At 36.9% G+C, this 14,871-nt stretch overlaps 2 protein-coding genes across 19 annotated transcripts in view; one reads left to right on the top strand and one right to left on the bottom strand.

Moving 5' to 3' along the window:
- PALLD (palladin, cytoskeletal associated protein) overlaps positions 1 to 14,871 on the bottom strand; it is a 434,582-nt gene that overhangs the window by 14,724 nt on the left and 404,987 nt on the right. For all 18 annotated transcript variants that reach the window (XM_015139485.3, XM_015139484.3, XM_028848875.2 and 15 more), the window contains 2 exons: positions 9,808 to 9,957; positions 17 to 111 (listed from right to left, as the gene is read on the bottom strand). In XM_015139485.3, the coding sequence (XP_014994971.3) occupies positions 17 to 111; positions 9,808 to 9,957 (245 nt within the window). The remainder of the gene's footprint in view (positions 1 to 16; positions 112 to 9,807; positions 9,958 to 14,871) is intronic.
- The window catches only part of CBR4 (carbonyl reductase 4), a 154,613-nt gene that overhangs the window by 103,731 nt on the left and 36,011 nt on the right, over positions 1 to 14,871 (top strand). The window lies entirely within an intron of this gene.

The raw sequence follows: 14,871 nt of genomic DNA, 5'->3' as shown, positions 1-14,871 counted from the left end.
GGAACATGTTAAATACCTTCTGACATGAGGATGGCCTGAGGGAGACCGGGGACTTCGACCTCTTTGGTTGACAGCCTGTACCATTAGCCGTCCAGTACAACTGATGCGGCCCTATAGAAATATCAGGAAATAAATGATTTGTTATTTAAAACTATTAACCACTAAGCACTATCATGCCTACTATCCTATTCCCTATAAGACATTATTTCATAACAAATCAGTGTGCCATGTTAGTAATCGCTCTAACCCTTTTCAGAAAAACACTTTCCCTGTGAGTTCAGTGCCTCAGTAAAACTATTTTTACCTGAAGAACTTGAAGGTGATAAGGTCTTTTTTGGAAATCTTAAGTAAGCTTTACTGTTTTATCTAGGATGGCATTTAAAATGACAACCTTTGATTAATTGTAACCAGCAAAGGTCTCCATAACACACGACGCTGAATTGTAAAATATAGCAGGACATCAGTCTCTTGTGAAGATTTCATTTTCATGGTCATCTACCAGCTGTAGCCAATTCTGAAATCAAACCTAGATGATTTCAATTTTTTTTAGTAATATACTAATTATAGTAATATACTAATATATACTATATAGTAATATACAAATTAAATGTTAGTGGCTAGCCGGGCGCGGTGGCTCATGCCTGTTATTCCAGCACTTTGAGGCGGGTGGATCATGAGGTCAGGAGTTCGAGATCAGCCTGGCCAATATAGTGAAACCCCGTCTCTACTAAATAAATACAAAAATTAGCTGGGCGTGGTGGTACACACCTGTAATCCCAGCTACTTGGGAGGCTGAGGCAGAAGAATTGATTGAACCCGGGAGGCGGAGGTTGCAGTGAGCTGAGATGGTGCCACTGCACTCCAGCCTGGGTGACAGAGCGAGACTCCGTCTCAAAAAAAAAAAGTTACTGGCATCCCTTTCTCAAACCATATATTAAAATGAGCATGATAATGATAAAATGAGTGTTATGTAAGAAGTATGCATGGGATGATAAGGAGAGCTTCATGAGTAAATGAAGCCATATTCTCATGAAATGAAAATATTTGAGATTTAAAAACCGGAAGCAGTTAAATACCTAAAATATGTGGGTCATATGATAAGGGCCTATGTAATAATAAAAAAACCCTGTATTTTATCTCTTAAATTTGTCAATTGAAATTTTGATGGGGTGGTGGGGTCGGGGAGATAGCCAGAAGTTGGTTAATGGATACAAAATTACAGCTACATAGGAGGAATCAGTTTTAGTGTTTCACAGCACTGTAGGATAACAACAATTTATTGTGTATTTTCATATAGCTGGAAGAGTGGATTTTGAGTGCTTCCAACATAAATGATAAATGAGGTGACAGATATGCTACCATGATTTGAGCATTACACATTTTGTACATGCTTTGAAATATCACACTGTACCTCATAAATATGTATAATCATTATGTCAATTAAAAATAATAAAAGCAAAAAAAGAGATTGATAAATGCTGTCATATGTGAATAGACAAGTGATACTCAGGGCACCCAGATGACATGGATAAGCCACATGTTGTTACTTTGGTTTTTGTTTCAGCTCCTTCTCTTAATTTTTTTTTTTCACTGTTACCAGCACAGTAGCAAAAGAGATGATTTTTCTCCTTCACTCTCTCAGAAGAATGAGAAGATATGCTTCTAAATTTTGATGACTGCCAAAGGTAACAGCAAGAGAGGAAAAACAAGAAGCAGATATACCATCAATGATTAGACTTAGTGAATTCTAGCTCAGTTGATGAGAAGCCCTCATGCACTTACACTCAGAATAAAATTCTTCCATTGGCTCTCAGTTTCATTGCAAGCTGCCTATAGAGACAGGTAACAGAAGCTGCAGTGTTCTGTGTGTTTTGAAGAACTGCTTTCCAACTGTGAGTAGACTGGAGTGAGGGTCAGGGTGAGGGCACTCGTGGAGGGAATGCAGAGAAAAAAACTCATAGTAGGATTCAGTGAAGGGCAGGACTCTAACTAGGGGGGAGGTCTCTGCAGATCTCCTAAAACCTGGACTTCTTTAGGGCTACCACCACCCAGAAAAGGCAAAGACATAGGAATGTAATACAGACAGGAGAAGAATGAGGAATTACCAAAAAGAGGTCATCACAAAGAAACAAACATGACTAGTTTTATACCACTACATATGTGACTCCCTCTGGCACTCACGGTGTTTGCTATTGAGGTCACAGTTAAAACACTGTGTTTCCTGAAAATTTCCAAGGAGATATGAAGTCTAACATTATGAAGGAGAATTATTTCTAACTCAGATTAACTGTATCTGAAGCACAGGCCACTTGATACAGATTCTCTCATGCTAAACTCTTGGCAAACATTTAGGATTCCCTAAACTAGCTTGAAATCTAAAAATTAATTTCATCCAACTTCTCCAGATCTGTACTTACTATAGAAAATCTAGATATAACTTGCTTAGAAGACCCCCATCATGAACTACCCAACTGATGCATCATACAAGATAACAAATGGACACATAAAATTAATGATTCTTTTTGGAGGTTGAGGACAAGGAAGTATGTGTATTGTTTTACACAAATAGCTTCAATTGTACTGATACGGGATATGGCTTATTATGTACTTTGCGGCTTCCATGATGATTTGGATATATCCTTCCTTGTGACATGAAGCCCAGAAGATCCACAGTAAGTTAAAATGAGCTAATTATTTATGCAGTTAGAAAAAGATATAATGTAAGTTAAATTCAGACTTAACCTTGAATTTGGACAAAGAGGTATGGGTTGTTACAAACAGTCAAACAAACCCATCCCACTAATCTGGATTTGAGTTTTGACTTTTCATAAAACTTTGAGCAAATCACTGAATTTGTTCAAGCCTTTGTTTCTTCTTCTGTACAAATAGGGATGCTACATATATCTCTCACAAGGATGTTTTAAGGGTTAAATGATGTAACCTAAATGCTTTTATAAATATCAAATGATATGTGACATCATAAATTATCATTATTAAATTCCTCATAGCTGGTACTGTGTTACCATGGGTCTGAGACATTATGCATGGACATGCATCAAGATGGTTTTTAGGAGCCCCAGCAGCTTGGTGGACCCTGGTAAGAATTTCCATGTGGATATACTTTATGTGAGGTATATGCTTACCTCCTTTTAAAACTCCTTCATATTTAACCAGTATCTCCCCTGCCACTTAGTACTCTTAATCCTGGGATGGGCCTCAAATACCTTCGTATGGCACTCAGTGGCTCTGGAATCAGTCTAAGTTTGTAAACCAGTTCTGCTGTCCCTTACAGGCGAGTGACTTTAGGTAGGTAACTTAATCTTTCTAAGTTTCCTTCTCTGTAAAACAGGACTGTATAGTTAATACCTAATGGGTTATGAAGATTAAAGGCATTAATACTTGTAAAGCACCTGGCAGCATTGTGTTTTACATGAAGCCAGTGCTCAAAATGTTAAATTATTGTAGCACTCACTATGGATATAATTATAATAACCAGTTTTGAGGCATCCTTTAGAATTGTTTATGTAATGGGATTTTATTTTTCTTGGTATTAGAATGTAATTTACTCCAAAGGAAAAACAAAATACCTTTGGCATAGCAGGCAGACTATATGGGAAGCAGATTAACCTTTTTAACTTCTGCTGGTGCTTGAAAGGTGCTAAGCACAATCATACTGAAATGTGCTTGTTAGTGTGGTGGCTGCATTTGATGTGGAGGAGGAAATATGCCCTATTCAACTCTAAACAGATCCTTGATATGCTTAGCCTACCTCTTCCTCCCCTCCCCAAAAACAAACAAACAAACAAAACAGGTTGGCATACTACCCTGGAAAGGTCACACATTTCTACACTGTTTTCAAGGTTTTCGCTGCTACTGCTTAAAACCATATATACAAATATTGCCACAGAATATTTCCTTAACTTCCCAAGTTTAAGAAAAAGGAATAGTTACCATTTGTAATCTTTCTATTCTGATACCAGCCTTCACTTCTGAACAGAAAAGGGGAAGAAGGTGTGGTCTTCGGGAGGCAGAATTATTAGTTTGATTTATATAGTGTTATTGGCTAAATATATTACTAACCAATACGTAACCAGGAGCATTTAGAGAGCATCCAAACTATGAAGTTGTATAATTTTGTCGTTTTTGTTTGGGCAAGAAAAAAAAACCAGGGTTCAGTGAAGCTTTTTTAAAAAGATGTCTTCAATGTGCATAATAGAAAGTTCAGGTTTTTAAGTCTGAACATACTGTTTTTGACAAAGATCATACAGAATTAGCAATAAGTGATTTTAATAATAATAATATGCCTATAACCCTGGTAATCATAGTAGGCTCTGATGCACATTAATGCTGTTGCATTTGCTTTTATTAATTTTCTCATTTCTATCTGCTTTACTATTAACGTAAGAATAATGGAAGGGAATGTTTAAAGTGAAGCTTGAAATGAGCCAGGAAACCTTATAATGCTAAAACAAAACACAAGCAACAAACTAACATTTTATATTTAATTCAGTTGTGTGTTACTTTTCTATTCCAAACAAATCCACAGAGTTTAAAACTTACATTACAAATAAGTTTGAATTTTTAAAGTGATTCTGTATTAAACATCCAGATTGTAAACATTATTTCATACCTTGTGCAAGGCCAATTATTTATATAATATGGAAATAACATTTATATTTCATAGTTTATGAAATTTAACTTGTGGCACACAGGTCTTCATAAAAGCTTGCCACTTGTATACATAATGCAGTTTGAGGAAACATCAAACTGCAGAATACCCATTCCAAAATCCAAGTGCGATACAAAGTAACTTAGCAACACAACAAAACAAAGTAAAACATTCGTGTTTAGATGTAGTTGTTCTTAAAGATAGGATTAGAGTCTAAAATAAACTGTATTTGTGATCCTCATTTTGGCATTCTGTTTGGTGTAACTGCACAATCACTCATTATTTTGCTAAACTATGTGATTGCGTTGGTCTCTTCTGAATTGCTTGAGCTACACACATTCAAGTGTGACATACAGCCCAGTATATGTTTGTGTGTTCTATCCCAAGTAGAATTTGGATGCAGTCAACAATATCTAACGTTTTTCTTATTCCCAAAATATTAACCCAGGTGGAAAAATATCATATTCTATAAATATTCTGCTGAACTTGAATATTTTCCTCCCTCCTTGGTTCTCACTCTTCTCTTGGCTGCTTGCTGTAATTATTTTCCACTGCTCAGGAGAGCTCTACCGTCTGTGTTTCATTACTGAACTAATTTTTCCACTCTACTCTTCCTCTTTTCCTTGGTCATTTCACATCATCTGGGCTACAGTATACTAGAAAACATACATGTATTCTCCCTTTCAAACTTAAATACTTTTTTTTTCTAAACCCAAATAGCTTTAACATTTCAAAATTTAAGGTAACTAAAGGGCATTAAGGAAGTAAGGAGTCAACTTCAGTTTTCTGTCAACTATATGCTTTTGGGATTACTATATCTTGAAAGATTTAGCGATTTTGAATTTTTTTTACCACCTTTTATGACATGACTATTTCAACTCATGTCTTAATTCATAAATTACAAGAACAAAATGTTTTAATATATGGTAATAGATGTTGTAAAGTTGAGATTCTAACAGTGTTAAACATTTCCAGAATGGCATCCCTATAGCAACAAATGGTAACTTTAACCAAGAGTTAGGTAGAAAAATGGTCTGTCATTGGTTATGGTTTAAATGCCACTTTGTTTTTCTAATGGGTAGTAAAGTTCACTTCAATTTTTAAGTGATGACTCACAGAACTTCAATCTGCCATATTTGGACATACCAGTTACTAAAGACCCCAAGACAGAAAAGAGGGGTTTTACTCTTGGAATTAAAATCAACCAGGCAACATGCTCAGAAACTTGGAACAAATACTACTACTGCGAAGTGCCATAAATATCGAAATTCTCTCACAACAATTTCAATGGGACATACACATCTACACACTGAGGCCTAGACTCAGACTCACTTCATGAGTTTCCCTTCCTTTTGCCTGTCTTGGGTTATTTAGGTAAAGAAGATTCTTAGCCCTTCCCCTTAATTAAGATGTTGGGAGTGTCAACTGATCTTTGGAGTCAGTTGGAATACTTAATAGGTAGTGTTAGGAACTGGTCTGGTTACTGTGATGCGCGGGTTCTTTGAATCTTTGCTTTTTTGCTCCTTTTGATAGACCCAGAGTAGTTATTTTACCTTTGGCTGAAATCACAGGTTGGATAGGATATTCTGTTAGGAGGGCTGGTCTAGTCCACTTCTCATTGCTTTGTCTTCTCTCCAAAGGGTAGAGCAAAGAACCAGAGAGGGTTAACCATGGGGCTCAGCCTGGGATTTGTAAAGCAGTGAATTACTGGGGCCTGGAATGAGGGCAGTGATCACTCTCTTTTGGGGCTTCTCTTGGCCCTGCCTGAGGGTGCTGAGAGCAGAGAGCAGCTTCCCAGCTTCATGTGTGGCTGATGTCAGCTGTGCTATGGGTGTGGCCGTCCTCTAGCTCACAGCTCCTCCACCCAAGCCCACAGCTGTGGCAGTTGTGGCACAGCCACATCTGCTGCCTAAGTTCTTTCCCATGGGGGTGATAAAATGGAAAAGCCAGGAGGTCAGAAGACCACACACCAACAACATACTGGGTAGAAATTCCATCCCAAATTGACTTGCTTACTTTCTGACAGTACTGTGGGAACGGAGTACCTAGACACGGAACTGATCCTTTACTGATCTGGTTCCACAGGCTTCTGTTGTAGGCCTGTTGCTTTAAGATGGGGTAGTTACTGTCTCTGAATGAAAATAATGACAATAAGTAGCATTTACTGAAACTATAGCATTTACTGAAACTATATGTGCCAGGTAAACTGAATGCTTTTTACATGTACTATTTAAATCTGTATTACTATTATTCTCATTTTACGAAGGAGGAAACAGGCAGAGAAGTTAAGTGACTTGCTAAGGTCACACAGGTAGTGAGTGGAAGAGCTAGAATTCCAGCTCAGATCCACCTGATGCCAAAGTTCATGCTCGTAACCCCTGTACTGCACGGCCTATCGGCCTCATCCTAGGTTTTTTGGTATCATCAGTGTTGCCCTACAATCTTGGCGTATGTAGTACCATTTCTGTTTTATTTCCTTCCTTTCCTTTTTTCCCTATGTTTACAAGGTTTTCTTTTTTTTTTTGGCATTATATATTGGGCTTTGGGTAAGATCACATTTATTTTCTAAAAGTTTATTTTTGGCTAATGGCAGTGCTTTGGGAGGCTGAAGTGGGAGGACTGCTTGAGCCCAAGACTTCTAAGTTGCAGTGAGCCATGATCATGCCACTGTACTCCAGCCTGGGTGACTGAGGAAGAAGACCTTGTCTCTATGTAAATAAATAAAAATTTATTTTTTATTCTAATTGACAAATTATAGTTGTATATATTTGTGGGGTACAATGTGATGTTATATGTATGTAATATGGAATGATCCAAGGGAGATCTTCAGCAGCTCACCTTCATCTAGTGACTTCATAATAATTTGTCAAGAGAGTTTAAATGATTGGAGACTACTGACTCCCGAGGCTGGCCTGCTGTCTTAAACTCTGCACACTGCCATTGGCCACTTAGTCAGTCCTTCCCCACTGAGAACTTTTCCACATGTAAAAATGCATTACTATAATTTGAGGAAGACACTAAGCAGACTCACAATTGCAGTTTTACATTTATATTCTTTTGTTCTATAAAACGACTTATTCCAATAACAGTTTATAACATGCTAAGAAAAATGCCTTGAAATTAATAGCAGGGTCCCAGTGTTGGAAATACTTAAGGACTACAGATAATTCCATCCCATAATATATCCCAGCCTTTCTACGGCAAAAGAGGAATAAACGACCCAACACGAAGAAAAATTTTGGATTTTGTCAGTTTTCCACCATTTTCTTCAACAGGCAAAAAACTAAACCAAAAGCTAGAATTTGTTAATGTCAAGGAAATGCACTGAAAATATATTAAGGAAAAAAGAGGCCAAGGCAGGTTGATCACCTGAGGTGAAATCCCGTCTCTACTAAAAATATAAAAAATTAGCTGGGTGTGGTGCTGCTGAGGCAGAAGAATTGCTTGAACCCAGGAGGTGGAGATTGCAGTGAGCCGAGATCACACCACTGCACTCCAGCCTGGGCAACAGAGCAAGAGTCCGTCTCAAAAAAAATTAAAAAAAAGCAAGTTCCACTTTTGTTTCTTCATATATATCAAATATAAACACAAACATTAAAATGCAACTTCATAATAGTGATTTAAACTTTTTCAGGGTGATGGTCATGTGTTCATTGATTAAAAAGTTTAGAACTTCAAGAATGTGCATTAATATAGAAGCTTTTCATTAACAGTGAAGAGTTTGCTGTGCTCTATCACAACCTGATTAGCTGGATAATTTGTTTTCATTCTGATCTTAATATTACTGCAGAAAAATATATTTATATGACCATGGAATATCAGAATATAATAAACTTTGAACAAACTTTATTTATTTGAAACAGTCTCACTCTGTCACCCAGGCTGGAGTGCAGTGGCATGATCTCAGCTCACTGAAACCTCTGCATCCCAGGTTCAAGTGATTCTCGTGCCTCAACCTCCTGAGTAGCTTGGATTACAGATGCATACCACCACACCTGGCTAATTTTTGTATTTTTAGTAGAGACAGGGTTTTACTATGTTGGCCAGGCTGGTCTCAAACTCCTGGGCTGAAGCAATCCACCTGTCTCAGCCTCCCAAAGTGCTGGGATTACAGGTGTGAGCCACTGCACCCGGGCCAGAAACTTTAATTAAAAGTTTGTAGCATCATTAAAATTATTTACATAGTTTCTAATGCTAAATATTTTCTTCAAAAGAAATAATATGGAATGATATAAATAGATCAGAGAGTCTAAAAAGATGACTTCTAGAGAAAACTGTTTGTTTTACCATGCCTTTTTTTTCCTTTTTAAAAGTGTATTATTTATATGACTTTTACAGACTTAGTAAAACTACCTGTCATACATTGAGCTCTTAAGGTACAAAATAACTTCTTACTCATTTTTGTATCCCCTATATCCAGCATAGTGACTAAAATGTATAACATAATAAAAAAGAATTTGCAGGCTTGAACTGGCAACACGATACCTGCAGCCTCCTATTAAATTCTAAGAAGGCAACTGATTTTTTGACCCTAAGTTAAAGGCAAATACAAGAGAAAACATTTTGATGAAAACTGATAAGCCTGAATGCTAACAAAATTATCATTTGTCTACATTTGCACATTAAATCCCACTGATGTTTCTTTGAAAATATTTTACTTTGTTGAGTTTTTCTTATACAGCCTATGTATGCCACTCACTCTCTTTTTCTCCTTTATTTTCTTCATGTAATTTTATATTATTTATGTAAAGTAATATAACTTCATGTAAATTTATATTATTTATGTATTTGTTAATTGCTTTTTTTTTTTTTTAAACCATAGGACTTTCTCCAGTCTACCACGCAATCCCATCACCCACATAGAAAGTGTGTACATATTAGACCCTTAATATTTGTGGAAGGAATGAACATCTGCACCATAATCATTCCTATAGAACAACATCTGATGGAATAAATAAATATTCATGAAACAAAGAATTCTTCTATCCTCTGAAACCAAGATGGATGCAGAATTTGGAAAAATAGTTTCATAAATCAAAGAAACTTCTTAACTTCACCTTTTAAATAGTTCCTTTGTCCAGTCAAATGCCTGTAAGCACTAGACACAGAACTGAGCCCAGAACTATACCCTTCTTTACCTGAGGGTTTGCAGCCATAATTGTATAATTCCCATCGTCATCTAGGGTGGAGGCTGTGGTATGGAGGGAGCAGGTCCCATCGAGATCTCTTTGAATGGTGTAGTGATCACTCTTTGGAGAGATCTGTTTCCCATCTTTAAACCAGTAGATCTGGGAATAGAAACAAAGATTAAAGATTAAGAGTTTGTGTATTCCTACTCTATTTGGAGAACTGAAAGCAGTAACAGTGTGGTTTGCAGAGCTGATCTGAGTTTTCATGTTAAAACGTTAAACCAAATACCTGAATAAGAAACTGATTTTTCAGTGAAAAAAAGCAGGTAAACATTTAAATTCTATTGGAGTTTTAAAATTATATACCTTCCTTTTGTTTTTAAAAATGTGGCACTTACATTCATATATTATTTATATGAAGGGATATACTGAATTTTGGCAATGATTATTTCTATGAAGTGGCATTACAGGCCGTTTTTCTTTTTGCTTCTTTCTTTTTTCAAATGTACCAGCAATTAAAATGTATTGTTTATAAAATAAAAGTAAAAAGGTTGTTTTGGAGAACAAAAGCAGACCCCAAACTCTAACCATTTCACTGAATTGTGTTTGACAAATAAAAGAGGTTGGTAGGGAGGGAGGTAATAACTAAGGGTTGGTGATGGGTGGAACACTATTGCTTCATTTCTGGGCCAGTAAGCATATGAACAAAGGTTAAATGTCACCTATCCCCATTATGTTAAAGAAAACATAGTAGTATTGAAAAGTATAATAATTTTCAGATATATAACTTCGGTTAAAAAATTAAATGTGGGCCAGGTACAGTGGCTCATGCCTACCTATAATCCCAGCACTTTGGGAGGCTGAGGAGCATTGCTCAAACCCAGGAATTCAAGACCAACCTGGGCAACATAGTAAGACCCTGTCTCTACAAAAAATTAAAAAAAAAATAATATAGGTGTGGTGGTGCATGCCTATAGTCTTAGTTATTTGGGAGGCTGAGTCAGGAGGATTGCCTGAGCCCAGGAGGTTAAGGCTGCAGTAAGCCGTGATCATGCCACTGCACTCCAGCCTAGGTTACTGAGGCCCTGTCTCAAAAGAAAAAAATGTGAAAAATAAAAGTAAATTTTGACTAAATACAATATTTTAAAGTAGTCCAAAGGTCCTCCTTCCTTCCCTCACTTTTAAACAAAACCAATTGTCCATGGATGTCTGAGTTCTGAGGTTTTGTTTTGTTTTGGAGACAGGGCGCCCCAGGCTGGAGTGCAAAGTGCAGTGGTGCAATCCTGGCTCACTGTAACCTCCGCTTCCCAGGTTCAAACAATTCTCATGCCTCAGCCTCCAGAGTGGCTGGGATTACAGGTGTGAGCCACCATGCCTGGCTAAGTTCATTATTATTTTTGATTTAGTGGAACAACACAGTTGAAAGATAGGCTCATCATAATGAATCACAGTGCCAACAGCCCTAACATGACTGAGATGCTGAATTAATAGCTACATCACCCCACCTCCAGACTTATTAGATAAGCAAATAAACCTTTCCTTTTTTAAGCCACAGCAAGTTCTTTGTTGTCATTTTTTGTTCCTTGCAGCCAAAAGTATTCCTAACTGATTCCTAACAAAAGAAATATACTTTAGACCCTTTAGTTGTTAAAACAAACTTCTTCCTTAATGTAAATCAGTATGTAAATTGGTAACATAAACTGGCATTCAAATTCAACTGTCTGTCAAAGTATTTGAATCTGAAAAATCTTTTTGAAACCTCCATCCTAAGAAAGGAAAAGACTAGAAATATATAGCACTAAATAAATGCATGAATTATCAGGATATGACTGCTCTAACTTTTCAAACTCACATTTTTCAGATAGCTCCAAATTTACAGAAACTATATTATGTATTAAACTCTAGAATCTAAAAAGTAATCATCAACTAGACTAATAACTTTCAGTTCTAAAACTTAAATTATGTAAAGTATCATACTTCATAATTATTTTACTTTTTAGTAGTTGATGTTTTCTTTTTCCTTTTTTTTTCCTTTAAGACGAGTCTAGCTCTGTCACCCAGGCTAAAGAGTGCAGTGGCGTGATCTTGGCTCACTGCAATTTCCACTTCCTGGGTTCAAGTGATTCTCTTGCCTCAGCCTCCTGAGTAGCTGGGATTACAGGTGTATGCCACCATGCTCAGCTAATGGTTTGTATTTTTAGTAGAGATGGGGTTTCACAATGTTGGCCAGGCTGTTCTCAAACTCCTGACCTCAAGAGATCTGCCTGCCTCAGCCTCCCAAAGGGCTGGGATTCCAGGCATGAGCCATCGCGCCTGGCTATGGTTGACTATTTCTGATGGAAAAAAGAAGCTGTAATAAGTATACAATTTCTTCCTTTTGCATTCTTGCCACAATGCCAGTTCTTGAGTTATTTCTTTAATCATATTTTTTCACCTCCATTATACTGGGCATATAACTTTCAAATAAGATCTAAGAAATATTTCCAAAATTCTACCAAGCCTACTAATGCAGGGAGAAATTCGGGAGGGCACAAGAATGAGAATAGGGTAAATTAGAAATTATTTTCAATCTTCTTATGGCTCGACTAGAACAAGCATGTCAAGGGAGGAATAAAATATTTTTAAAACATAAGCCTAAAAAACATGTATTTCTTTAAACATGAATATTCCATACTTTAACAATCCTAATGTAATTTATATGGCATATGCCAAAGTAGACCTTTAATAAATGAGAGAGGGAAGAAAAGAATGGGAAGGAGGATGAAGGTTGAGGGACAGGAAGGAGGGATGAAAGAGTAACATTTAACAATAAAAAGTTTAAACAATGAAGTTAGCTGTGAAACATTTAAATTTATATTAGGAAGAAAATACAGTTATATTAAAAACAAAAGCCCATCTTTCAAGTTAATGTAGTATTCCATAAGAATGAATAATCTTAGAACTTGATCAGTGATCTTAAGTCTTGTGTAAGTTTTGAAAATAATGTAGAATCTTTTTGTGAATATCTTGGAAGTTCAAGATATAATTCCTTGTTGAATTTCATTCATAAGCTACAAATTTAATACATGCCTTTGATAACATGTTGTGAATACACAGCTGTTAACGTAAATTATGCCAAGAATATTGTAAAAAGTTTTCTACAACAATGGAGTTTATTTTAAAAATCCCATTTTATTAGAAAGTATATAGGGTTTGAAAATTCAAGGCTTTTTTCTTTGATCTTTGACTTTGGCGTTGCATGTCAGTTTTAAGAAAAGAATATGATGGTAAAACCTGCCATAGTGGAAAAATAAAACAATGCATGGAGCTATTGGAAATTAACACCTAAAAGTGTCAGGTATGTATTTTTTTAAATCACTTTTCCTTATTTTATGCCACTATTAGCCTTTTATTTCAATGAGTACATTGCTCTATGCTTATTTTATAAATTTGTATTCTTGTTCTTTCATTATAGTTTCCATTCTTTTTAAAATTGTTTCAATCATTTTAAAGTTATTTTAGAGGCTACTTAAGATTGTTCAATATCGTGCAATACTTGGCCTTCTGTTTTTCTGTTTCTTGTACTATTGACTCTTACTATGGTTTGGATGTCTGTCCCCTCCAAATCTCATGCTGAAATGGGATTCCCAATGTTGGAGGTGGGGCCTGGCAGGAGGTGACTGGATCATGGGGGTGGATCCCTCATGAATAGTTTAGCACCATCCCCTTGGTGATAAGTAAGTTCTTGCTCAGTTAGTTCACATGAGATCTGGTTGTTTAAAAGTCTGGGACCTCCACCACTTCTCTCTCTTGCTCCTACTCTTGCTGTGTGATTCACCTTTTCCACCTTCGCCTTTGCCATGATTGTAAGCTTCCTAAGGCCTCACCAGGAGCAGATTCCAGTACTATACCTGTATACCATGCAGAACTGTGAGCCAATAAAACCTTTTTTTTTTTTTTTTGAGACGGAGTCTCATTGTCGTCGCCCCGAGCTGGAGTGCAATGGCATGATCTCGGTCACTGCTGAGTAGCTGAGATTATAGGCGCCCACCGCCATGCCCAGCTAATTTTTGTATTTTCAGTAGAGATGGGGTTTCACCATGTTGGCCAGGCTGGTCTCAAACTCCTGACCACCCATCTCAGCCTCACAAAATGCTGGGATTACAGGTGTGAGGCACCATGCTTGGCCAATAAAACCTATTTCCTTTATGAATTACCCAGTCTCAGGAATCCCTTTATGCAAAAATGGCCTAACACAACTCTCCTCATGGTTATTTCTTCACATATTATTACCTTTATATAGGGCAATGTTTTGCTTGCTTCTAAGAATTTTAATCATCCAGCACTAAATTTCACATTTCTCAGCTTTTGGCTCCCTATCATATGATAGTGTAGTTTAGAGGTTTTAACTTTTTGCCTTCTTTATTCTTTTCACTCAAGTTCTAGGGAAAAGTGTACTCTTGTTTATCGCCTTGCTGGGCTAGTAAACAGGGATTCTAAGGCCTTCCTTTAAAGAGAGGGCAGCTCCTTATCCAGCATTTCCATATGTTTGCATGGAGGGCTCCCATCCAGGTCATCCTAGTCCTGCATGGTATCAGAATTTGTCATTATCCGTTCTAAACAATATTCCTCACCCCACCTCCCTCTGTAAATATTAATAGAAGCAGCCTTGGTGTTTTGATTAAAGACTGTAAGTTATTACAACCAGTGGTGAGCATTACTTCTCTGTATGGTACAAGCACTGGGTTCATATGCAGGCTTGGCCACTCACCAGCTCTCTAACCTTGGAAACTCACCTCACAGAACTCAGTTTAGTTATTTGCGATTTGGTAGTAACAATGAGGAATAAATGATATAGGTGTGTGAAGAGCTCCCTGTTAGTTATTCTGTACTCTATTCTTCAAACCCAAACTCCACTCCCCTACCACCTTTTTTGGTTTCTAATGCCTCCTGAAGATGGCCCAGAACTTCAGAATATTTAAAACCCTTTATATCGTGGGTATTGAGAAAGATCATTTGTATCTCTTGTCTCCTACCAGCATGCTATATTTTGGAAGCTAAACCTTTCCTCAGAGAATGACTCTTAAAAAGCCA

The sequence above is a fragment of the Macaca mulatta genome, chromosome 5 (genome assembly GCF_049350105.2).
Source record: "Macaca mulatta isolate MMU2019108-1 chromosome 5, T2T-MMU8v2.0, whole genome shotgun sequence".
Taxonomy (NCBI): Eukaryota; Metazoa; Chordata; class Mammalia; order Primates; family Cercopithecidae; genus Macaca; species Macaca mulatta.
Note: the sequence above shows the minus strand (reverse complement) of the source record. Positions and strands in the feature narration are given on the sequence as shown.